At 54.2% G+C, this 23,463-nt stretch overlaps 3 protein-coding genes across 7 annotated transcripts in view; all 3 read right to left on the reverse strand.

Moving 5' to 3' along the window:
- Positions 1-7,456, reverse strand: part of ESPL1 (extra spindle pole bodies like 1, separase) — a 30,195-nt gene extending 22,739 nt beyond the window's left edge. The window contains exons 1-4 of one of the 3 annotated variants that reach the window (XM_050924623.1): positions 7,373-7,456; positions 3,357-3,449; positions 1,801-2,916; positions 825-929 (exon numbers count right to left, since the gene is read on the reverse strand). In XM_050924623.1, the coding sequence (XP_050780580.1) occupies positions 825-929; positions 1,801-2,916; positions 3,357-3,449; positions 7,373-7,375 (1,317 nt within the window). In that variant the 5' untranslated portion in view covers positions 7,376-7,456. The other 2 variants (XM_050924624.1, XM_050924625.1) reach the window with 2 other exon arrangements.
- Positions 7,457-8,375: 919 nt separating this feature from the next.
- MFSD5 (major facilitator superfamily domain containing 5) lies at positions 8,376-10,343 on the reverse strand. The gene has a single exon (XM_050924599.1). The coding sequence runs from the start codon at positions 10,293-10,295 to the stop codon at positions 8,937-8,939; it is 1,359 nt and encodes a 452-aa protein (XP_050780556.1). The 5' UTR covers positions 10,296-10,343; the 3' UTR covers positions 8,376-8,936.
- A 6,742-nt stretch (positions 10,344-17,085) lies between these two features.
- The window catches only part of LOC127035135 (nuclear receptor subfamily 1 group D member 1-like), a 33,191-nt gene continuing 26,813 nt past the window's right edge, over positions 17,086-23,463 (reverse strand). For all 3 annotated transcript variants that reach the window (XM_050924621.1, XM_050924619.1, XM_050924620.1), the window contains 4 exons: positions 22,685-23,193; positions 20,844-21,029; positions 19,679-19,889; positions 17,086-18,989 (listed from right to left, as the gene is read on the reverse strand). In XM_050924621.1, coding sequence (XP_050780578.1) covers positions 18,793-18,989; positions 19,679-19,889; positions 20,844-21,029; positions 22,685-23,193 — 1,103 coding nt within the window. In that variant the 3' untranslated portion in view covers positions 17,086-18,792. The remainder of the gene's footprint in view (positions 18,990-19,678; positions 19,890-20,843; positions 21,030-22,684; positions 23,194-23,463) is intronic.

A 23,463-nucleotide genomic window follows, 5' to 3' on the forward strand; every position in this document is an offset into this window, starting at 1 on the left:
TATACCAAGTACTGGTCTCTCAAAATACTGGTTAAAAGTCTCACACCACATAAAGAGGAACATCACTACCTAGCTGTTGCAGAATACTTCTCACCTGTAGATCTCACAGCACTTTACAAAGATAAATATCTCCATTTTGTAGCTTGGAAAACTAAAGTACAGGGAGGCAGAGTGACTTGCCCAAGGTCACCCAGCAAAGCAGTCACAGTCAGGAACTGCACCCATGTCTCCTGAGTCCCAGTCCACTGCCCTAGCCACTAGGCCACTCTGATGGTGCAGCCCAGAGTTACTAGCTGAGGGTTTACAGGGAGTCAAGGGAAGATTCAGGAACAGAATCCAGATTTCCTAACACTAACCACATGACCACACTTCCTTCATTTGGGTGGGAGCAGAAAGCAACTGGCAAGAGGGAACCTTGGAGTAATAAATGTAGTTTATGCTAATAGCAACCTGCAAGTACCATGGCTCCCAGAGGATATCTCCCACTGACCATTCAGTGATGCTCTGTGGCACATTCAGCCCAGTCTAATCGGAGAACTTGTAACAAAGGAAGGCTGCATAAAGCATCCATCATATTGTTCTGGGGTAGGCTGGATGAGACTGAGCAATTTCAGAGAGGGGGAGTGTTGTTGCCGTTACAGCACTCGGAGCCCTGCTGAGTCAGGTCAGTGAACCAGGCTCCTCATGGGAGTCCACTGGCCTCAAACTGGAACCAGTCCAGCAATGAGAAGCTTAACGGTTTTTTTGCACCCACGCTTCTTGGAGATCTCCCTTGCCCACTCTCAGCTCCTAGTGGCATGCGCTATTCCCTCCACTGCCAGTACCTGGGAACCCAGGAAGGCATCATATGCCACTGTGGTGTAGAGCTGCAGGCTGTGATAGTGTAGTTGTTTCACGGATTGCTGCTGTTTCACATTGTCAGGGGGAATCTGAAGAGGGAAAACAAAAATGCAATAGGCAGATCAGCATGGAGAACTCACACTGGCATCCCCAAGGAGCATCCGTTCCAGCTCAGCACACATGGATCGGGCCCCACAGAAACAATACAAAAGGTTGCATTGTCATTTAATTGGCAGACAGATGAGCTACTAAATAGCAGCAGCAACTGGCTAGTATGTGGATGCAGGCCCACCCCACTCACCTGTGGGGCATCCTTATTAGTCCTCAGCTAGCTCACGGAGGAGGGAAGTTTGCATTTGTCAGCAGATGGAGACAGCCCTGTGCACCCTAGCAGGTTAGATTTTGGAAGGCAGATTCCCAGACAGAGGAGACATCTACACTGCAACTGGAGGTGTAATTTCCATCTTGGGGAGACCGACACACGCTAGCTTTGATCGACACATTAAAAACAGCGTTGCTGCAGCATGGGCAGCAGCAGACATTAGCAGCTCAGATACATACTTCTTAGGGCCTCGGGCAGGATTGTGCTGAGGCAGCTTGACTGTGGCTACACTGGTATTTTTAGTGCACTAGTTCGATCAAAGCAAGTGCAGGTACATCTACCTGAGCTCAAACTTAAACCTCTGGCTGCAGCGTAGACTTACCCAAAGAGCACGCTTCCTTTCTGCGGTGCAATGCTAGTGTACTGCAGAAGTGGCACCTCAGTCACACGCAATCCCCAGCCTAATGCCAGCTTGGGCTTTAGAGCCCTGGAGCTCGAAAGATCCCAGCTGCCAATGGGCCTAATCTTTGCTGCACTCCCAGGCTGTGTACAAAACCCAGATGAAACCCTGGCACAACCCTTTGTGTCTCAGGCCCCACCCCACCTAGGGAAGCCCCTAAATCACAAGCTTTACTCACGCTATCCAGCAGCCTATGGAGAAGCCAGGAATAACCCTCCATGAAAGTGGAAAGGCCAAGGATGTCCTCCAGGCTGAACAGCCTCCGCTTGCTCTTCTTCACGTACCCATTTAGGGAGGAGACAATGAACTGGCAGCTTTCACCCAGCACCCTGGGCAGGGGCTCAGGGACTCCAGACGCACAGCTCAGAGCTGCAGCAGCTTGGGAGAGGGGCAGCCCAGCCCGACTCTCACCCAGTGCTAACACCTGGTTCAGCTGGACTCCGGCACGAACGAGACCCAGAGCAGCACCAAAGCCCCTCCTGATGTCACCAGCTCCTTCTAGGAAGCCCTGGGCTTGGTCTATTGCTTCTTTGCCTTCCCCAAAGCAGCTGCTCTTGCAGAGACGCCGGCATCGCTCCAAGGTGAGCTCGAACAGGCACAGGGACCGCTGCAGGGGTAAGGGCTCCCCTGCACTCCTCCCATCCAGTAGGGCTGCGATCAGGTGGCAAGCAAGCTGCTTGCTGAAGAAGCAGGCATCTTCTTTGGTCAGGGGGGTCCTTTGGGCCTCAAACATCACAGCAGCAGCTGCAGCTTGACGAGCTACTTGGGAGGTAAAGAATGGGGGCTCCAAGGGCAGCTGGGCTGAGCAGTCTTCCTCCAGAAAGACCAGAAAGCGCACGGCCTGCAGCCGGCCTGAAAGCACCACCTTGCTCTCCCTTGGTGCCTGGCCCGATTTAGCAAGAGCATCTGCACTCTTCCACAGCACGCTGAAACTGCTCTTGGCAATGGCCTCAAAGTCTTCAGCAGGCACCTCTGGGGGCCGGCACCTTGCCAGGTTGGCATAGAGCAGACCAGCAAACCTTAAGCAGGCATCATAGGCTCCCTGGGTGGCAATGTTCCTCAGCAGGTGGTAGAGGATTTTCTCCAGGTAAAGGGGAACATGCTGGGGGCCGGCTGCTATATAACCCTGGCATGCCAGCTCAGCCAGGTCCAAGAGGCTTTCAAAGTGTGCCAGGCAATTCCTGCTTAGTCCCAGCCAGTGGATGCAAGCCCGCAGGATTTTATCACACACCGTGCTCTGCCAGGAGAGCTTGCTTGTGCTGGCTGGGTCTTCTGGGGCACAGGCAAGGCTTTCCTGAAAGGAAACAAGATGGTTAGTGCAACTGATATGCACCTTTTATTGGATGATCTCAGAGCATTTTCATATTAGGCCTTCCAACCCCCGTCCCAGGACAATATTGGTCCTGTTCTTCAGATGGAGAGTCTGGGGCACAGAAGGAAAGCAGCTTCCATTGAGAAGTTACACTGAGTCAGCAGTGGAGCTGGGGATAGCACCCAGGAGTCCTGACCCCCAGTCCACTGCTGTGACCCCAAGCACTCCTACAACAAGGGAGTATGGAACACGCCGCATTCCTCAACTGTGCATCCATGTACAATGCCTCCTCTGGTTCTGGTAGTTAATGCCAAACATTTCCCCTGCCCACACTTCTCACTAAGGGTCTGACCCAGAGAACAGTTTAGATGTCCACTTCTCCCACAGAGAGAGGTTTCAGAGGTCTTCTCTTGCAGTCTCACCTTCAGTTCCAACAGCAGCATCCGTGTCTCCTCCCAATTGCTGATTCGTGCCATAAAATCGGTTCCTTTTAGGCGCTTCATCCTACTTCTGGCCTGTAGCAAGGAAGAATGAACCATAATACTGGAGTAATTGGATCGCATTCTCTAAAAGATCTAGTCATGCTTTTTGGCCTTGAACTCTGTGAGCCACTTAATTCTGTAAACGCCAGTGTGTGTAAAGACCCATTGCACAGAGAGCCTCTCTAGGTTTCCTATGCTGGCCTAATGTGGGTGAAAACAACACATCCAACCCAGTTCTCTATACTCAGAGATTCTTATCCCTCACTGCCCTCTCATCTTCCCACACTCCAGTACGCAGCAAGCTAGATCAGAACTTCTATAGTGTTGAATGACGATGCTTGTCTCATCAGGCCGTTTCACTGACCCTGCCAAGTACCATCCTGCTCCCACCTCCCCACCATCACCCTAGTTCCCCTGAGACCCACTTATGAGTGGGCCCAGGGAGATCCTTCTCAACTATCCCTTGTGACTGACCCTTGTTAAGCCGCCAGCAGCCTAGCTCAGGGGTTCTCAAACTTCATTGCACCGAGACCTCCTTCTGACAACAAAAATTACTGCACAAACCCCAGGAGAGAGGACCAAAGCCTAAGCCTGCCTGAGCCCTGCCGCCTGTGGGGGAGGGGGCGCAAAGCCTGGGCCTCACCATAAAAGCCCAAAGAGCTTCAGCCCCAGATAGGGAGCCTGAACCGGAGGCCTGACACCCAGGGCTGAAGCCCTCAGGCTTCAGCTTTGGCCCCAGAACATCTAAGCCAGCCCTGGCAACTACATTAAAATGGGATCCCGGCCCACTTTGAGAACCACCAGAGCAAAATCCTGCCTGGCTCTGCACTGCCTGCTGAGAGCCAGTGGGGTCTTCCTCACCCTACACCTTCTCCCAATACCCCCATACACTCAGACCCAGCTCCTTGAGATCCCTTCCTATACAGCTCCCTCCCAAAGCCCCCCCACATCCTTCCCCTCGCTCCCAGATGCCGCTCCTCCACCTACCTACCCCCAGTACCCCCTCACCCCACCCCTTCCCCCACACCTACCGACCCCAATACCCCCTCCCCCGCCTACCTACCACCACCCCAACCCCTCCCCACATACTCTTGATACCCCTCCCCCAGTCTCCAGCCCTCCTCCCCCACATACTCTTGATACCCCTCCCCCAGTCTCCAGCCTCCCTCCCCCACTACCTCCACTCCCATCCCTCCCCCAGTCTCCAGCCCCCCTCCTACTTACCTACCCCCACTCCCACCCCTCCCCAGTCTCCAGCCCCCCCACTCCCACCCCTCCCCAGGCTCCAGCCCCCCCACTTACCTACCCCCACCCCAACCCCTCCCCACATACTCTTGATACCCCTCCCCCAGTCTCCAGCCCCCCTCCTACTTACCTACCCCCACTCCCACCCCTCCCCAGTCTCCAGCCCCCCTCCTACTTACCTACCCCCACTCCCACCCCTCCCCAGTCTCCAGCCCCCCCACTCCCACCCCTCCCCAGTCTCCAGCCCCCCGCTTACCTACCCCCACTCCCACCCCTCCCCAGGCTCCAGCCCCCCCACTTACCTACCCCCACCCCAACCCCTCCCCACATACTCTTGATACCCCTCCCCCAGTCTCCAGCCCTCCTCCCCCACATACTCTTGATACCCCTCCCTCAGTCTCCAGCCCTCCTCCCCCACATACTCTTGATACCCCTCCCCCAGTCTCCAGCCCCTTCCCCAGTCTCCAGCCCCCCTCCCCCCCCACTACCTCCACTCCCACCCCTCCCCCAGTCTCCAGCCCCCCTCCTACTTACCTACCCCCACTCCCACCCCTCCCCAGGCTCCAGCCCCCCCCACTTACCTACCCCCACCCCAACCCCTCCCCACATACTCTTGATACCCCTCCCCCAGTCTCCAGCCTCCCTCCCCCCACTACCTCCACTCCCACCCCTCCCCCAATTTCCAGCCCCTCCACTCCCACCCCTCCCCAGTCTCCAGCCCCCCCACTTACCTCCCCCCACTCCCACCCTCCCCCAGCCAGCTCCCTGGCCCTTCCTGCCCTACCACGGGGCTCCTCCCAGCGCCCGCTGGCCCCACGGTGCGCGCTCCCTCTCGAGGGCCCCCGCCCACAGCGAGCCGGGAGGGGCTGAGGGTAAGAGCAACCGAAGCCGCAGCCTCCCTACCCCCGCGCCCGGCCGGTTCAAATCTCCGCCCCAGCCAATCAGCAGCCCGCGGCGCCCCGTGCCCCGCCCCTTCCTGCCTCGCTGCATGCTGGGGATCGTAGTTCAGGGTCGCTGTGGCGGAGAGTTAGCAGTTCGGGGGGAGGGGCGGGTTGCGTTTTGCAGTTAAACTCCTTCCAGTGTGTGCCCCGTGCAAAGCTCGAGTGCGCAAACTCATCGTGTGCACCAGCACCATCAGCCGGGCCTACCACTGTGCAAACCTGAGTGTGCAATGTGTCCCCTTCCCCCCAGATCTCCGCTAGGCTTGGGATAGGAGCTGTAGGGACTGGTCCATATTTCATACATAGCACTAGAGGGGACACAGTTTGTCACTCCTGCAAGCCGAGTTGATTGCACACATGGGGCTCCTTGCATCCCTCCCTCCGGCCCCCATAAACTCCCTGCCTGCCAATCTCCCAACCACTTCTACTTCAGGGAATCTCTCCACTTTGTGCCCTGTGCTCTATATGTCCCACATTTCCCCTTTCCCCCATGCCAGGGGCTCTGTACAACTCCAAACCCTCCTCCCCATGCTTGGGTCACTGTGATCCCTCCATTACCCGCATGCCAGAGGATCTGTGCACACACACCCATTCCCTCCTCCACCAAATTCCCCCGTCCCTTTCCCATCTCCCCACTGTGACCGGGATGCCTGGAGCAGTCCTCACTGGAAATGCCAAGGTCAGGGCATACCCCATCATATGCCTTGTTGAGTCATAAGGCATATCTCTTGCTTTCTCTCAATGGGTCAATTGTATAGCTCATGGTCCTTAATGGGCCATCAAGCAGGCTAGGCTGTGCTGATGCCAAACTATCTGGGCGTGTCACCCAGAAGCATAGCACAAGTTTTGTAATACAGACAGTGACGGGATGCCGCCTGATGTGCTGAGATACCACTGAGCCTGCCTATTATGCCAATCTGGGCACCCTTTCCGTATGTCTTTAATGAGATTGAGGAGTCCCCTCACTTTTCTTCCATATAGAAGGTCAAAGGGAGAAAATTCTATGGATTCTTGGGGTACCTCCCTGTAAGCCTACAGCAGGAATGGCAACCACTCATCACAACTTTGGCTTCTTTTCTTGGCATAGATTCCCAGCATGGATTTTAAGGTCCCATTGAACCTTTCCACCAACCCATTGGCCTGGAGGCGATAGGGGACAGTCTTAAGTTGTTTTATGCCTCATACCTTCCATAACTGTGACACAATGTTTGCCCCCTGATCAGACAAAATCTCCTTACGGAAATCAACTCTGCTGACTATAGTGAGCGGGGTTCTTGCCACTGTCTCAGCTTCTATATCAGACAGAGCAGCTGCCTTAGGGTATCTAGTGGAAAAATCCACCACCGCTAAGATATACTTACACAGAGGTGTTGAGGCCACATGGCCAATCCTTAAGGAAGAATGGGACCCCTTGGGGGTCTGGCTAACTGAAGGGGCTCCTTCAAGGGACTGTTTAAACACTGGGGCGTAGCACAGCTCCTGGGGATCCAGGACACATCCCAATCCCCCTGTGAGGCAGGGCAGGGCTCTTATCCCCATTCTACGGGCCGGCAAGGTCTCACAGGAAGTCTGTGGCACAGCAGGGAACTGAACTGTCCTAGCCACCCTTCCCCTTCATCATACAGGGGTCGCCTTCAGAGGCAGGGGGGCACTGAAAAGCGCATGGTGACGCATCCCGGTAGGGGGAGCTGCAATGGGAGTTTTAAATTAGCAAGAGTCGTTCTGTGCACAGCACTTCAGGGTGACACAGATCATTAACTTGTCACTCACCATGAAACAGGAAGGGGGCGCTCCCTGTAGGGGAAAGCAAGCTGCTGGAGCAAGGCTTCACTTTTTACTCTTGATAGACCCAAGACTACAGTGCCCCTTTAACTAAGATGGACCAGCACGCTGCACCCTTAAGGCTCTGAGTACAGTCATGTTTCTGTAATCAGTTCCTGACACTCCTCCAGTCCACTTACAAACATGGTTTAATCGGGAGTCCTGGCATCTTTCTTGCCCCTCCCCCCATGTCCCCAACACAACTTCAACCTTGTTTAGGTGGCCACACCTACCACCCCGCCAAAGCCTATTTGCATTAGCGCATTCTGGGAATAGATGGGCATCTATCCCAAACTAACGCAGAAGGGGGCAGAGTGCCCAGAGGACAGGCAAAGAGCAGCACCAGCAACCCACAGGGCAACGCATTCGGCCATGGAGGACTGGCCAAACTAGTTTCACCTGAAACTACTGAACTGGATACAGGCAGACAAGTATACGCCTGCCTGACTGGCAAGGGCAACTTTGTCATCAGCTGCCTTGGCTCTTGATCAAGTCTTAACCACATTCCATGGGAACCCAGGCATGTTCAGAGACAACCATGCCACCACACACGTCAGACTCGCTGTTCTAAGATGTAGCGTGCTCAGGACTCCAGATTGGGTTTGAGGTCGCAGTTGCTGAGAGGAACTGTCTATTCAATATTCATGCTGTGGCAGAGAGCTAGATGCTTCCTGAACCAGGTACTCCATCACAGCCAGCTGCATACAGAACGTAGGCATCGGCAAACTCAGTTCTCAATTCCTATCTAACAGGGTGTTGGGAAAGGGGGGTTAATATCCGCCTGAAGTAAAATCCTAATCAATAGCAGCCCCCTACCCCCCCCCCACGCGTCATCACTTGGCCCCAACAAATCCAAGTGAAGCGAAGGTGGATCTGCAGCCCTTGAACCAACAACCTTAAGAATAATTAAATTTCCATTCCGTTCAGGACACAAAGGAATAAAATCGCAGGAGAGTTTTTCTCCAAGGAGTTTTATTTCTTTTTTATTTAAAAAAAAAAATAGAATGAAGGAGTTTGGCTCATGCAGTAACTGGGGTCAATACCTCCAACATGTGAAGAGAGTCTCTTTCCTTGTTTTCCCACCGGCAAAAGCGAGGAGCCAAGCAGCTATGACATGTGCTCCCACCTGGCCTCTCCTCGCCACCTCCAAACGTGGCAGCTACAGAATAGAGGATGCAGGAGACTCCCAGGGTTTGCAGGCCTGGGTTAAGAAGTTTTGGATGCAGGCACTCCAGGGTGGGAAGGAACAAACGATACTTGCTGGGGGATCACCAGGCTGCTTGTGATTTATACAAGTTTTGTTTGAAACAATACGTTTTTCCCAAGTGAAAGTTAAAACAGAGGACCGCCCCCAATACCCAAAGACCAGTCCTCAGAGCAGCTGTCCTTTCCACAGTCTCTCTCTCACTTACAGAGTCCTCCCCTCTAGCCCAGAGTCATGGTATTTGAAGTGTTAAGCTTTTGGAGACTGTACTGGGGGGGAGATAGGGGGGCAGTCGTGCTGGGCACGTGATCAGAGCTCCGGGGAGGACAGCTCATTATGCCCCTGTGGGCTAGGCACCCTGAGCTCTGCGTTGTTCCGGACCACGGTGAAGAGGCTAACAACGGCCAGCAATGCCATCAACATCATCACAGAGCATATAGTGAACATGTTCCTGGTACCCGTCTTGTAGTCGCTGTCATGGAGGATGAGCATGCCGAGGCAAGCCAGCAGGTTCAGGGGCATGCGGAACCAGTTCATGACACCCACCTGGTCCTTCTCTGGAATCACCTTCCGCCGGAGGAAGCCCATGGCAGGGAAATACAGCCCACAGGAGAGTTCAATCAGCAAAAAGGCCAGGAAGGACTCAGAAGGGTTCTCCTGCCCAGGGTTGGTGGAGAAGGTCAGCATGAAGAGGGAGAAGAATACCATCAAGACAGAGAGTGAGAGAATGTGCATGGGCTGGAGGTGGTACCTCTTGGAGGTGGCAATACGGTACAGCGATGACCCCACCATGCTGGCAGCCATGAAGCTGGAGAAGACAATGCCCAGAGATGGGTTGTAGGGATCGAGGACGGGTGTCCAGAGGAAGATGAAGATGTAGATGACGCTTTCAAACAAGGCCTGGATAGTGCCCAAGAGCAAGACACGCCGGTCAGACAGGAGACACTTCAAACCATTGACGCAAGTCTTGGACAGTGCCCGCTTCTTGCCATAGTTCTCATCCCAGTTCTTCATGGCGAAGATGCCTGTCAGCATGAGGAAGGGGATGGAGACCATGAATGGGGCCACGGGGCCCAAGCCCAACCACTCAGCAAAGAAGTTGGCCGTCACCCCCGCTCCGATCGCAATGACATTGTTCCAGAAAGCAGCCCTCGAGAAGGTGGCCGGGATCCACTCTGCTGGGAAGTCATGCCGTTCCACATGCTCGTGCACGTACCACGCCTCGAAGGCGGAGAACAGCAGGGCTGTGGACAACCCCCCTAATATCCTCCCCACTACCAGCACAAAGTAATCCCAAGAGAGCTTGGTGAGGCAGCAGATTGAGTAGGTCAGGGAGAAGAGGATGCAGGATTTCTTGCGGCCCAGCCAGTCAACCAAGGAAGTGGAGACCAGTCCAAAGAGCACACTGGAGGCAAAGCCGCAGACATATATTATGGCGATCTGGCCTTCCAGGAAGTGATAGTGCTGGTAGAGTTTATAGAGGTAGGGGCCCTGTAGCCAGTCAGCCACCAGGGCCAGGAAATACACTTGGTAATAGTCCAGCTGGAACTGCAGGAAGGCAGGGTTGGTACAGGTGCTGCCAGCGAGCTTGGCGCGGCAGGCGGAGAACTCCAAACCCATGCATATTGCCAGCAGGACAGCAAAGGCGACATATGCAGTGAATAGCATGGTGCCTCAAAACATCATGTGCATCCCCTGGGGTCTACTCCAGAGCACCTGAAAGAAGAGAATAACATGCAGTGAGACACAGACGGGAGAGCCACCTTTACTGGATTTATGACTGTCAGCAGGAGCAGCAGCCCTGAGCGCAAAGTTTGCGCTGCTGTCGAACAGGCTTTTTGCTTGGAGATTAACCTCAGGCTCCCATGAAACTTGGGCTGGGAATTAGGGAAACCTTTCTGGGACTGCGATCTCTCAGGCTGTGGAAGAATCTCCCCAAGGGAAGTACTGGAAGCCTCATTGCTTAGGATGTTTAGAACTAGACAGGATAAAACCCAGTGAATACATTGCAGGGAGCTATCCTGCATGAGCCAAGGACTGAGAGATATTGACTAGGTGATTTAGGCACTTAGACCATCCTACAGGGGTAATTCCTAGGATTCCCTCTGGCTGTTTCATCTGCCTCCCTTCAACCGCATATTTGCAAATATTCAAAATATGAACCATCATCTGAACTTGCTGTATTCTGTCATCCCTCTCTCGATAAGGGCCCTCAAATCCCAACAGCAGTTCAGATCTCTTTGATGTAAGTTAAGTGACTTGCCCAAGGTCACACGAGAAGTCTGTGTCTGAGCTGGAATTGAAACCAGGTCTCCTGAATCCCAGGCCAGTGGCCTCACCACACATGACTAGATCAGCCTTCTTACTCTGTGTGATAAAGACCTTCCCCCCATTGTACCCCCGGGGTTTAACCTCATCTAGCAACAACATTGACTCCAACTTGTCCTTATCTACACTGATCTCAAAATCATGGGACTTACACTGTCAGCTAACTTGACTCTATGCAATTATGTAGTAACACAATAACATACGGTAGTGGAGACAAGGCCACAGATGGTACAATTGGTTTAATGATCTTTGATACTTCTTCACTGTGAATGGATGTAACGGTCTTGGTACCAACAGACTGTTGGACAGAGTAGCTAAAGCCACAAATCAATGCCAGGAAAAAATCACATTCTGTTTTCCTAGCCTCAAGTCACATGGGAGGATAACAGTTACAGTGAGGAAAACAACAACAACAACATGTAATCTGCTGTGTGATATTTGTAGCTCTACGACTGGGTTCCTGAAAGAAAGATCCACTGGAGACACTTAAATCAGAGATTTTAACTCTCAACTTGGCACATTTTTAAAGAAAAACTACAATAACTGGCACCAGTTCCACAGCCAACCCTCACAGAGATTACCATAGAGTGGCTTCCTTTAGGTCTCCTGTATGTTACAAGATAGCCAGAAAGTGCCTGGAACCATCCACTCCTTTAATCTGAGTATGGCACGATAAAGCCTCCCCTTGCATCTGCATTCCTTCATGTTATTCTAAACCGTGCTTCAAATGCCCTTGTTGAGTTTCTTTGTAGCTCTTTAAAGAGACTTTTTTTTGGGGGGGGGCGCGTAAAGCAATGGTGAAAGGTGCCAGACTGAAAACTCTGGAGGCAAAAGTCCAGTTTAGTCATAGAGGAAGAACAGCGTAGGCTGGGGCAGAGTTAGCATCACCCGCGTTCCTCTGCCCACATGCCTCCAAACTGACCTGAAGGGATTCTTCTGTTCAAGGAGTGAAAGAGCAGGTTAGCCTGCATACTTTGTTCAATTTTAAGCCTATGGGCTGAGACCTGCAACTTGTAATGATGATGTCTATGCTCTGGTCTCAGAACCCCCTGCAAATTCATACAGGACATCAAAGCTTTCCTCTGACCAACACTCTCCCAGCTGAGCTCAAAGATAAGCCAGAGGACAGATCAAATGTGAAAGAGCTTGAGATTGCTCTTAGTACAGTTGCTAGGGGGCCAGTGTGTTCAGTTCATCACCACATTGACTCCTGTGCTCTGGAGGAACTCACTAGAATAGAAAAACAGTCTGCTGAAAACATGGTCAAAGTGCCAAGAGCAACCCTGTTAGCATCAGGAAACATTTGAACAGAAGAGAGCACTTTACACGGGGGCTTGGGAAGGGAGAGGAGGAGCTACCTCAGCATCTCCCCAAGCCAGCCTGGGAAAAGGGCAAAGCTGAGCCAGGGAACCATGTGGAGTTATGGTCTCAATCCCATCAAGAGCACTTGGGGGCCACAGCCCCCACTGGCAGGCAGCTCCACCCAGCTCAGAGGGATCCCCAGAACTCCTCATAGCATATCCCTCCCATTCCAACCCCTCCACTCACAGCATTCCAGGATCCCCCACAAGGACTCGTCTCAGAACCCCCAATTAACTCTCCATTCCCACACAAAACGTACACCCCAGCTCCGCTCCCTCTCGAGTTCCCCACTCCCCCCAAAGTCTCAGTCTCTCTCTTCCCTGAGAGCACCCTCGAGCCTTCCCCTCCTCCACAGAGCTCCCTCCAGCCCGCCTACTCTCCCACAGATCCCACTCCAGCTCCCCACACCTCCCAGTCTTCCCCTCCCCCCCACTCCTCACAGCTTCTCCCTCCCACAGAGCCCTCCGCCAGCCCCCTACTCCTCGCAGAGCCTCCCCCTAGAACCCTCTCCAGCCCCCCACTCCTCACAGAGCCACCTCCAGCCCCCCCACTTCTCACAGAGCCTCCCCCCAGAACCCTCTCCAGTCCCCCACTCCTCACAGAGCCTCCCCCCAGAGCCCCCTCCAGCCCCCCACTCCTTGGAGAGCCTCCCCCTAAAGCCCCCTCCAGCCCCCCACTCCTCACAGAGCCTCCCCCCAGAACCCCCTCCAGCCCCCCACTCCTCGCAGAGGCCCCACTCCCCCTCCTCTCCTCCCAGGGGCTCCGAGCCCCTCCCCACAGTCTCTCCTGCGTTCAGCTCCCCGCTCAGCCCCTCACCTGCCCCGGTCGTTCGGGGGGGGGGGGGGCTCCTCGCCAGCGCCCTCCCGCCTCGTTCACACGCGCCCGGCCCCGATCGACCCGCTTCCGCGACACCCCACCGGCCTCCGTCCGAGGCAGCCCAGGGCGCCGCCATATTGGAGAGCGGTCACGTGATGGGGGAGAGGCTTTGGCCCCGCCCACAGGGCGAGCATTGCTGCTTCCACCCGTGACCCCTTCCCCAAGGAGCCCCGCCCCCCTGCAGGGCCTGAGTGGGGGGTTGGGCCCATGAGGCTGGCCTAGCGTTGCCATGGTGCTGGTGCATGACGTCCTACCGTTGCCATGGTGATGGCTCATGACATCCTCACGTCGCTGTGGTGACGGCGCACAACATCCTAGTGTCGCCGTGGTGCTGCTGGTGCAGGACATCACCGTATGGCCCGGTCCAAACATGGGCAGGGGCAAAGCAGGGTGCAGATCTGGCACCACAGCTGTGGTCATGTGACGCCGAAATGGGATGACCTGGCCCAGCGAGGACCCCATCAAAATGTGGCCACGTGATGCAGCCCAGTGACGTGGCAGGGCCGGGAGGCCTTAAAATGCCCGTGTGGTGCACATAAGTGGCTAGGGAGCAAAGCACCACCTCCCATCGCAGCACGCAGCCTCCTGGAGTCATGACGTCACCCTACTCATGCATAGCAACAAGGCCGGCATTTTGTCAGCAGGAAGATCCGCCAGGGAGTGCTCCCCTTTTATCTGCCTGAGGTACTTCCGTGGCTCCCATTCCTGCAGCCTTTGAGCACATCGCAATCATTAATGGATTTATCTTCACAACCACCTTGCCCCCTCCAAGAGGTTGAGAAGTATTATTACCCCCATGTTAAAGATGGGACACTGAGGCACAGAGAGGCTAAAGACTAGAGATCTGTAGAGTTATACCTCAGCTTGCCGCACAGTACGTGGTCATAGAGACAAGCTCTGTGTGAGTTGCCCAAGGTCACACAGGAAGCCAGCGAGCGACACAGCCAGAACTTGAATCTGAATCTCCAGGGCTAGTCCCATAATAACCACTGGACCTCGTCATTCATCCTTTTCCTTCTCCAGCCTACCACCAGGCCTGCCCCTTGCTCTTCCTGGGACTGAAGATATTTCCACAGCGTTCCCAGCCCCTGCTAGCCCAGTGCTGCAGAGATCAGGATCCCTGTATGACCCCAGGGCTTCACCCAGCACGTTTGTAAAGAAATAGATTTAAAAAATGTAGCTTAAATAGTGTCCCATCGATTCCTTTCCCCTGGGAGTAGCACAGACTCCTCAGATCCAAACAGCTCGGCCGTGATACAGACAGCGAACATCGAACCCTGTGGCCCACCATCCCTGCTCTGCCGTGCTGCTGGACCATACAGTGTCTTTCCTCTTTGTTCTTCCGAAGCGCTTTCCCCTCAGCACAGCCCCATTTGGCTGCTGTGTGCTAGGGCACTTGACTCCAGCTCCATTGGGGCTGCCTGTCTCTTTGCCCTGGGGTCAAATGCTGCAACTCAAAGGGCGGGTGTGGCATCATGCTCCCTTCTTTGGAGCCAGGAAATGAGATGTCATTAAGAATCGCAAGAAATGGGAGAGAGCAACCCGTTTTAGTGCATTGGCAGCAGTGGCACGCAAAACTGGGCTAAAACCAGCTAAAGAGATTAAGGGACATTTTTTCAGGAAGCAGAGGCTCCTTGCATGCCTCATTGTGAGCCTAGATTTGCCTAGTTAACCTAGATTTACACCAGTGTGAGAGCAGAATTTGGCTGTGTGTGTCAGTGGCTCCATTGCTGCTATGTTTGTCTGCAGGGTGGGCTCCACCAGGGCTTACGTACTCTCATCAGATAATCACTTCCTGGGCAACATTCACAGCTGAGCAGATGTTCCCAAACCACCTGGTTTTCCTCCTCAGCAGAATGATCCCTGACGCTACAGTAGGACAGTGAAGGTTTCAGGCTCCAGGGGTTTTGCCGCACCAAGTAGCCAAAAAAAAAAAAAGCCACGATCTGCGGCAAGTCAGCGGGAGGTCCTTCGCTCCGACCGGGAGTGAGGGACCCTCCACCAAATTGCCGCCGAATAGCTGTACCTGCTGCTCCTCTCCGGAGTGGCTGCCCCAAGCACCTGCTTGCTAAGCTGGTGCCTGGAGCTGGCCCTGCAGACTGGGTGTTGGACAAAGAGACATTGCAGAGTGGGAGGGTTGGATCCTCTGCTGTGTGGCATGGGAGGGGTAACAAAGGTGAATTTTCACCACCATCCCACCTGGGATTTTAGCTTGCAAAGGAGGGCAGCCAACCCCAGTCCTAGATTGCGCCTGCACTGGGAGTATTCCCATCCTGGAACCAAAGCCACGAAGGTAAGGTCAGATGAAAGTATTGGAATCAGAACCCGCTCCCACAAAATTCAGAGGGATCCAGCTTTGAGGCTCTGGTTTTGACCCATCTCTGCTCCTGATTCTGTTCACACCAACACTGGTTTGACACTAGCATAGCTCCATTGACTTCATGGCAGTGTTACCAACTCTTGTGTTTTCTTAAAGTCTCAGCTCCTGAAGTCATGTGAATACGAGAGAATTCAGCCTTCATTAAAAAAAAAAAAAAGTACATTTCTATCATCACAAATTCTGCATATATGTTAAAGGGTCTTAGGCCTGGTCCACACTACGCTGTTAAACCGATTTTAACAGCGTTAAATCGATTTAACGCTGCACCTGTCCACACTACACTGCTCTTTATATCGATTTAAAGGGCTCTTTAAATCGACTTCTGTACTCCTACAAAACGAGAGGAGTAACGCTAAAATCGATATTACTATATCGATTTAGGGTTAGTGTGGACGCAAATCAACGTTATTGGCCTCATTATTTTACAGTAGCTACCCACAGTCCACCGCTCCAGAAATTGACGCTAGCGTCGGACCACGGACGCACACCACCGAATTAATGTGCCTAGTGTGGACGCGCACAATCGACTTTATAATATCTGTTTTATAAAATCGGTTTAAGCTAATTCAAATTTATCCTGTAGTGTAGACGTACCCTTAGGGGCAAAATACACCCTTGTCTCACCTGCACCAGGTGGAAAACCTGCTGGTTGCACTTTGGCCTGTTGGTGGTAGAAACTTGCGATGAGTTCAATGAGAGGCTTTGGAATCCCCATGTCTGCCAGTGTCCTCCAAAGACGGAGCTGTTGGACAATATCTAACACCTTGTGGCTGAGGAGAAAAGCTGGAAAACAGGATCCCTGAAGGCTACAAAACCTGAAAGTAACTAAAGGATCCCCAAATGATTGTATTTTTAAAACCTCAGGCATTTTAAGCCGATTGCATGATTTTGGCAGGGCTGGACTCTTTGATGCTTGAATGGCTGGGGTTGGCCACACTGCCAGATTCACACTGCTGCACAATCGATTGTCTTTTCTTAAAATGGGGATCACTCAGTGCACTCTGTCCCCCTGGAATGGAGAGAGACTGAGCCCAAAAGTGAATAACTGATATGCTTAGATACCATACCATGGGCTAGATAGATAGGAGGGGGTGCATGAGGATAGATTGATGGCCAGCCATCCAGCAGGTGGCTCTGTAGGCCAATCAGTAAGGGAATGAACAGAAGGGAGAAAAGAGAAATCACCACGACAGGGTAAAATTGCACTCTAAGCCCAATGCTAATCTGAACGACCTCAGTGAATATTTGGAGTGAGTCCAGATTTACACCTGTGTATGTGGGAACATAAATAATAAGGCCCTCGCCAGTAAGGCATTCAGACCCTTAGGAGGTCATATTTTCCCCAACCACAAGAGCTAGAAACTGTGAAAAATTGAAATTGTCATAGATTCCCATGACTCCAGGAGCTGGGGACTTGGGGCTATGGATGGACAGCACCTAGTGCAAGGTGGATCTGGTCTCGGCGAGGGGTGCACCTGGAATAGCAACAATACCAAACTGTAGACACTCAGCTCAACGTTAAGCAAGTCTTTATTTTATTTATTGCACTTCAATATTAGACCAAAAATAAACCGTTTCTCTTCTTCCACTGCCAGGCACTAGGGCTTTTAGCAGCCGTGCCCCAGGGGGCATCCCTTTGCTGATATGCTCTGAGTTGGGATAGGGGATAGTTGATTTTTTTCTGTACATTTATATTTTTCAGAAAAGTGCAAAGTTTTGTTGCTCTTTTTTAAAAAAAACAAAGAACAGAGCGGTGGGGCCAGGAGCCGAGGCGCGACCCGGCTCCCCCTCGTCCTGCAGATGTTCTGAGCTCGGCAAAGAACCAAACACAAACTATAAAGTGCTCCCTTCTGATGTGCGGGTTCCCTCTCCCTGTGGACCTTCAGGATTTGATATGTATCGAAATGCAATGCCGGGGAGCTTTGGCCCCACTTTTGGTCCCCAGACTTGTCTCCATCTTGTAACAGTCTAAAGTGCCACCTCTCCCACAAAACCAGAGCCATTCTCTTCTGCGGTGAGGGAATTGTCTAGTGGCTGGGATGAGGGAAATGGGATTTAGGATGTTTGGGTTGTAACTGTGGCTCTGAGAGAGGAGTGGAGGGGAGGGATAGCTCAGTGGTTTGAGCATTGGGCTGTTAAACCCAGGCTTGTGAGCTCAATCCTTGAGGGGGCCATTTGGGGATTGGCCCTGCTTTGAGCAGGGGGTTGGACTAGATGACCTCCTGAGATCCCTTCCAACCCTAGTAATCTATGATTCTGGTTAGACCATGGGGTGAGGAATGGGAGCCAGTACTCCTGGCCTGGGGATGGGGTCTAGTGGTTAGGGCAGGGCTGAATGGGAGCAAAACAGAGCCATTTGTTTATTTAATGGAAGTGTGCTTGCACTCAAGAGCTGCCTCCTTCAACCTCTCCCCTCTGAGAGACAGCACCGCCCAGCCAAGCCTCTTCCAAAAACACCCTGGAAGCCCTGATGGCAAGAGACATTTTAAAAAAATACCAGCCAGGAAAAAGCACAGCATTGACTTTAGTGAGTCTCTCCTGATTTACACCATCCTATGTCTGGCCTCAGGTCGGGATTTGGGGACCAGACGAGTGCTCCTACCATCCCTGACAAAAAGGCTCCTTGCATATCACTTCCTGATCCAGTCTATCTTATGCCATCCACAGAGCGCAGCTCCACAAGCCATCTGTGCTGTTTTCTCCATAGGAGAGGGCTGGTACGGATGGAGGGTGGAGGCGGAGAGGAATGGGATAAAACAGCGTGCACCCGAAGAAGGAACCAGGTCATCAAATGAAACATGAGTGCGGTGAGCCGTCCCCCCAAGATCTACTGATGCGCTGTATGTACAACATATCCAGGTTCTTATATACAGACTAGAACCTCAAGACAATACAGAGAGAGAATTCTATACACATATATACACTCTGTCTTTGTTGGTGCGGTCAGTTCGGACGCATGTTTGCTTCGCTCTCCAGGCCTTGCTGTGCTGCAGAGAGCGCCACGCGGGAGGTGTGAACTCTTCTCCTGAACCCGCTCGCCCCGGGTCGGGGGACGTGCGCTGGCAGAGCCCGGCTCCGACAGGCCACGTGCTGCCTGGCAGCGCCAGAGCCCTCCTTCCTCATCTTCGAAAGAGCTAAATGCAGCCTGAGGCGCTGGGTCCGGTGACTGTTCTTGATCCTTTTCCCCCTAGGCTCGGAGGGCGGGCGTCTCCGGTTGGCTTAAGGATCGATCCGGAAGGCCAGGAGCTTCTCCGAGTGCTGGTTGTTGAGGGTCCGCAGGTCGGGAAGGCGCAGGAGGAGTTTGGGGAAGAGGGTGGAGTCGTCGGGGTGCTTCTTTGTCACCAGAGTCCGCAGGGCCCGGATGAGGGTCTCCTGAAGGATTTCCACGGCATCCACATCTGAGATGCCAGAGCGATCTATGAATCAGATGAGCCATGACATTAATACCCAACCTGCTTCCAAAAAAAGAAACCGGTCCCCCCTGCAGGGGACTCTCCCTCCATGACAACGGTATAGAGCATATGACACACACACAACTGCTCACAAACTGTGAGGGGAAGCTTCCTAATGCCCAGATCTCAGCCTGGGGAAAAGTCTCCAGAGGGAAGGGATGGGGCATTTAAAACCAGGCTGGACAAAGTGATGCCCAGTTTGGTCTTTCCCCACCTCTAACACCCACAGGCTGTGGAACACCTGGAGAAGATTCCCTGGGTAAAGCTCTAGCCCAGGGAGCTGCCACAGTCAGTTCTGTTCACTGTGGGATCTGGAAGGTCCCAGGCAGGCTGAGCTCCATGTACATCAGCATGCTGCATGCACTGGGACGTGGGATCCCCGAGGGGCATGGGGCATTCCCGCTCTGTCATTGTCTTTGCCCCCAGGACCAAGCATAGAGAACAGGCAGCAGGGCATTTAGCAGCGGTCCAGCCTGCCTAGTGCAGAACACCTGGCCCAAAACACTGGGGACGGGCTTTGCAGGGGGATTGTAGCTGACGTGGCTCGTGGCTGTGGCTGGGCCGGCCTTCTCCCCACTGTGGTCTGCAGAGAGAGAGAGAGAGAGAGACACGGCCTCAGAGATCCCCTCACTGGCCCCAGGGCACGCACCCACCTGCTGAGACAAGGACGACGGCCATGAAGAGCGCCATCTCCTGGGCATCCAGCCCGAGGGAGCCGAGCTTCTCGCTGAACTCGAACATGGCGTCCAGCAGGCAGCCCATGCCCATGGAGCGCAGGCTGCAGAGCGAGTAGGTCTCGCCGCTCAGGAATGTCACCACCTTCTCCTTGGGGTTGAAGAGGGAGGAGAACCGCACCATCAGCACCTGCGGGAGGGGAGGAGGTCAGAGCTGAGCCTGAGTGCTCAGCATATCATGGCCACTTAGACAGCAGGGGCAGAACCTGGCTGAATCCTCCTGCTGCAAAAGCCCTGAGCTAGAGGCGACTCCCCCATGGTTGTTAGCAGTATGGGAACTATGACACACAGGTCAATAGTTCTGATTCCAGACTGCAGGGGGCGCACACACACAAAATGAGGGCTTTCTCCCTCCAGCAGAGAGCAGCAGGGACACACACATAGATTCCACGGCCAGAAGGGAACATTGTGATCATCTAGTCTGACCTCCTGGATAATCCAGGCCAGAGAACTTCCCCCAAATAATTCCTAGGGCAGATCTTTTAGAGAAACATCCAGTCTTGATTTTAAAATTGCCAGTGATGGAGAATCCACCATGACCCTTGGGAGATTGTTCCAACGGTTAATTACTCTCACTGTTAAAAATTTACACCTGATTTCCAGTTTAAACTTGTCTAGTTTCAACTTCTAGCCATTGGCCGGTGTCAGACCTTTCTCTGCTAGACTGAAGCGCCCGCTACAAAATATTTGCTCCCCATGTTGGGACTTATTGACTGTAAAAGTTGTGCCGATGGTTAATTACACTCACATAACAATCTGTGCTTTATTTCAAGTCTTCATTTGTCTAGTTTAGGTCACAGTTTCTGGGTAACTGAGCCTGTGTTTCTCCTCTGGGGTCTCTCTGGGGCACCCACTTTCTGGCTCCCAGACATCACCAGTCTTGGGTGGAGCTGCGTTTCTCTCCCTGCGGGCTTTATGGCCGCCCAGCTCCCTCTGATATCCCCAGCAAGTCAGTGTGCATCAGCTCAGGGTGAAGGGAACAGACCAGACCCGACACCACAGGGGCCACAGCTACAGGTGCAACCCAAGGCCACGCTCCAGGCAGGAGAGGCCCAGATTCAGGCTGGCGGGGCATCTGACTGACCTGGAAGGTGCCCGCCTTGAGGAGCATGACCTGGTCCTGCTGGCAGAGTGACTGGAAGCCTGGGATGCTCTTGGCGAACTCCACCACCTCCTTGACGGCGGGCGTGAAGCACTGGGAGAACTCCTCCCACACCTGCTGGCTGCTGTTCCCATTGCTGCTGTATGGGCTGGCATTCAGCGGGCACGCCTGGGTGGGGAGAGCGAGGCGGGTCACCAACACAGGGAGGGGCAAGAGGAGCACCAGCCTCCTAACCTGGGCAGGGTGGGCCTGGATTGGGACTCCAGAATGGAAACACCCTGAAAACGTTGGGGATGGGGGAATCAGATCCAGATTTGGGGGGGCTTGGAGCCAGATCTGGGGGGCAGGAGAATCAGACTGAAATTTGGGGGAGTAGGAGGAATGAGATCCAGATTTGGAAGGGGGTCCACATTTGCGGGGCTCAGTGACTCTGGATTGCCGCTGGCCGGATCTGGCCTCTCAGACTGTTGGGGTGGGGGGAGTCTCCCCAAAGGAGATTGTATGGGAGCCCGAGGGGCAACATATGGGGTTGAAGAGATAGACCCGCCCTGGAGGGTGCTGCCGCGTCGCTGCTGCCCAGCAGGGGGAGCCAACCCTTAAGAACCAAGTTGCTTCTTGGTGTCAATCCAGCCGCAGGTCTGGGGCTCTGGGGCCCAATCCGGAGGGGTGCAGAGCACCCTTCACTCCACTGGGAACCCGAATGTACTCCGGGGCAGGGAGAGGTGGAGGGATTTGAATACAATCAGATGGCAACAGTTTAGGAATTAGAGAGAGCCAGGACTCCTAGGTTCTATTCCTGGCTAGGGAAGGGGAGAGGGGTCTAATGGTTAGTGTGTGTGTGTGTGTGTGTGCGTGCGCGGGGGGTCTGGGAATCAGGACTCCTGGGTTCTATTCCTGGCTAGGGAAGGGGAGAGGGGTCTAATGGTTAGTGTGTGCGTGTGCGTGCGTGCGCGGGGGGTCTGGGAATCAGGATTCCTGGGTTCTATTCCTGGCTAGGGGAGGGTGGGGTTTAATGGTTAGAGTGGGGGGGGGTCTGGGAGTCAAGACTCCTGGGTTCTATTCCTGGCTCTGGGAGGGGAGTGGGGTCTGAGAGGCAGGACTCCTGGGTTCTGTTCCTGGTCCTTTGTGGCGGGTAGTGACATGGAGTGATGGGGAGTCAGGGCCCTGCACCCCCAGTTCCTGCAGTTCACCGGGACTCTCAGCCAGCCAGTAGACCAGAAGGTTTATTAGACGACAGGAACACACACCAAACCAGAGCTTGTAGGCACAAACAGGACCCCACAGCCAGGTCCTTCTGGGGGGCAGGGAGATTAAACCCCAAACTTGGGGGCTCCCTCCTCTTCCCTCGCCCACTCCAAAGTGAAACCCCACCCAGCCTTGGTCCAGTTTCCTGGGCAAAGGTGTCACCTGGCCCCATCCCCCTCCCAGCTCAGGTTACAGGCTCTCCCATCCTCCATGCAGACAGTCCCAGTAAAACTAGAGCCATTTCCAGGTCAATCTGCCCTGCTCCCTACTGCATCACAGTAGGGTCTAGTGGTTAGAGCAGGGGGATGCGGGTGTCAGGACTCTTTGGTTTTATTCCCAGCTCTGGGAAGGGAGTGGGGTCTAGTAGTTAGGACAAGGTGAGAAGATTGGGATCCAGGACTCCTGGGTTCTCATCCCAACTCTGACTTGGCTGAGTGAGCCTGGGCCAGTCACTCCCTGTCTCTAGGCCTCACTTTCCCCTCTGGACACCCGGCTGAGCCAGTCCTGCTTCCCCCCAGGTGAGGGCCTATGCCCTCCCCCATAACCCCTGCCATCGGGGGTCCTGCCTAGCTACTTACAATGCCTCTGCTGGTGGTGGAGCGCCAGGGGCATGCCCTCTGGGGGCTGCCCTCCGAGTAGCCGTACTCAAAGGTGGGGTAGTGCCCGGCGTTGGCCAGGTACCCGGCCTGCTGGGCCTGGTAGATGTCGTTGCCGAAGCGGCGGGGCCCGTTGTCCACGTAGCTGGGGGCCTCCTGGGGGCAGGTGCCGTAGCCAGAGAGGGGCAGGCCAGCTGAGTCGTACTGCCCGTAGGCGTAGCCGTTATTGAGTTGCTGGTCGGCGTAGCTGAGCGAGGGGTAAGGCTCAGCCTGCTTGCCCAGTCGGTCCTGCCCGCTGACAAAGATGTCATGATAGGCCCGCGAGATGGCGCCGATGGCCTCCTCCTCCTGGGCATCGGGGCTGGGGGGTGCCTCCCCCTCGGGCCCCAGCCCCATGTCCATGGGGGCCTCATTGAGGCTGTTCATGTAACTCTGCATCTCGTCCAGTAGGCGCTGCTTCTCCCGCTTGGGGATGCGCCCGAAGCGCACTGCTGCAGGGTGGGGAAGAGAGAGACCGTGAGCTGGGCAAACACTAGGCGTGCACTCGTGAGCACCCCCGAACCAGCAGCACAGGCAGGAGGAGGTGGCACGAGGGGCTTGTCACCACCCACAGTTCCCGTTGTGGCGCATGCAGCAGGGCCCCACTCGTGGCAGGTAGTAACAGAAATGTCCTGTTCTACATGGCCGCGCTGACTGCTGCACTCCACCCCAGAGCACACTGCATTGCAGCGCTGCCTCCCATGATGCAGCTGTTTCCCTGT

The sequence above is a fragment of the Gopherus flavomarginatus genome, chromosome 16, assembly GCF_025201925.1.
Source record: "Gopherus flavomarginatus isolate rGopFla2 chromosome 16, rGopFla2.mat.asm, whole genome shotgun sequence".
Lineage (NCBI taxonomy): Eukaryota > Metazoa > Chordata > Testudines > Testudinidae > Gopherus > Gopherus flavomarginatus.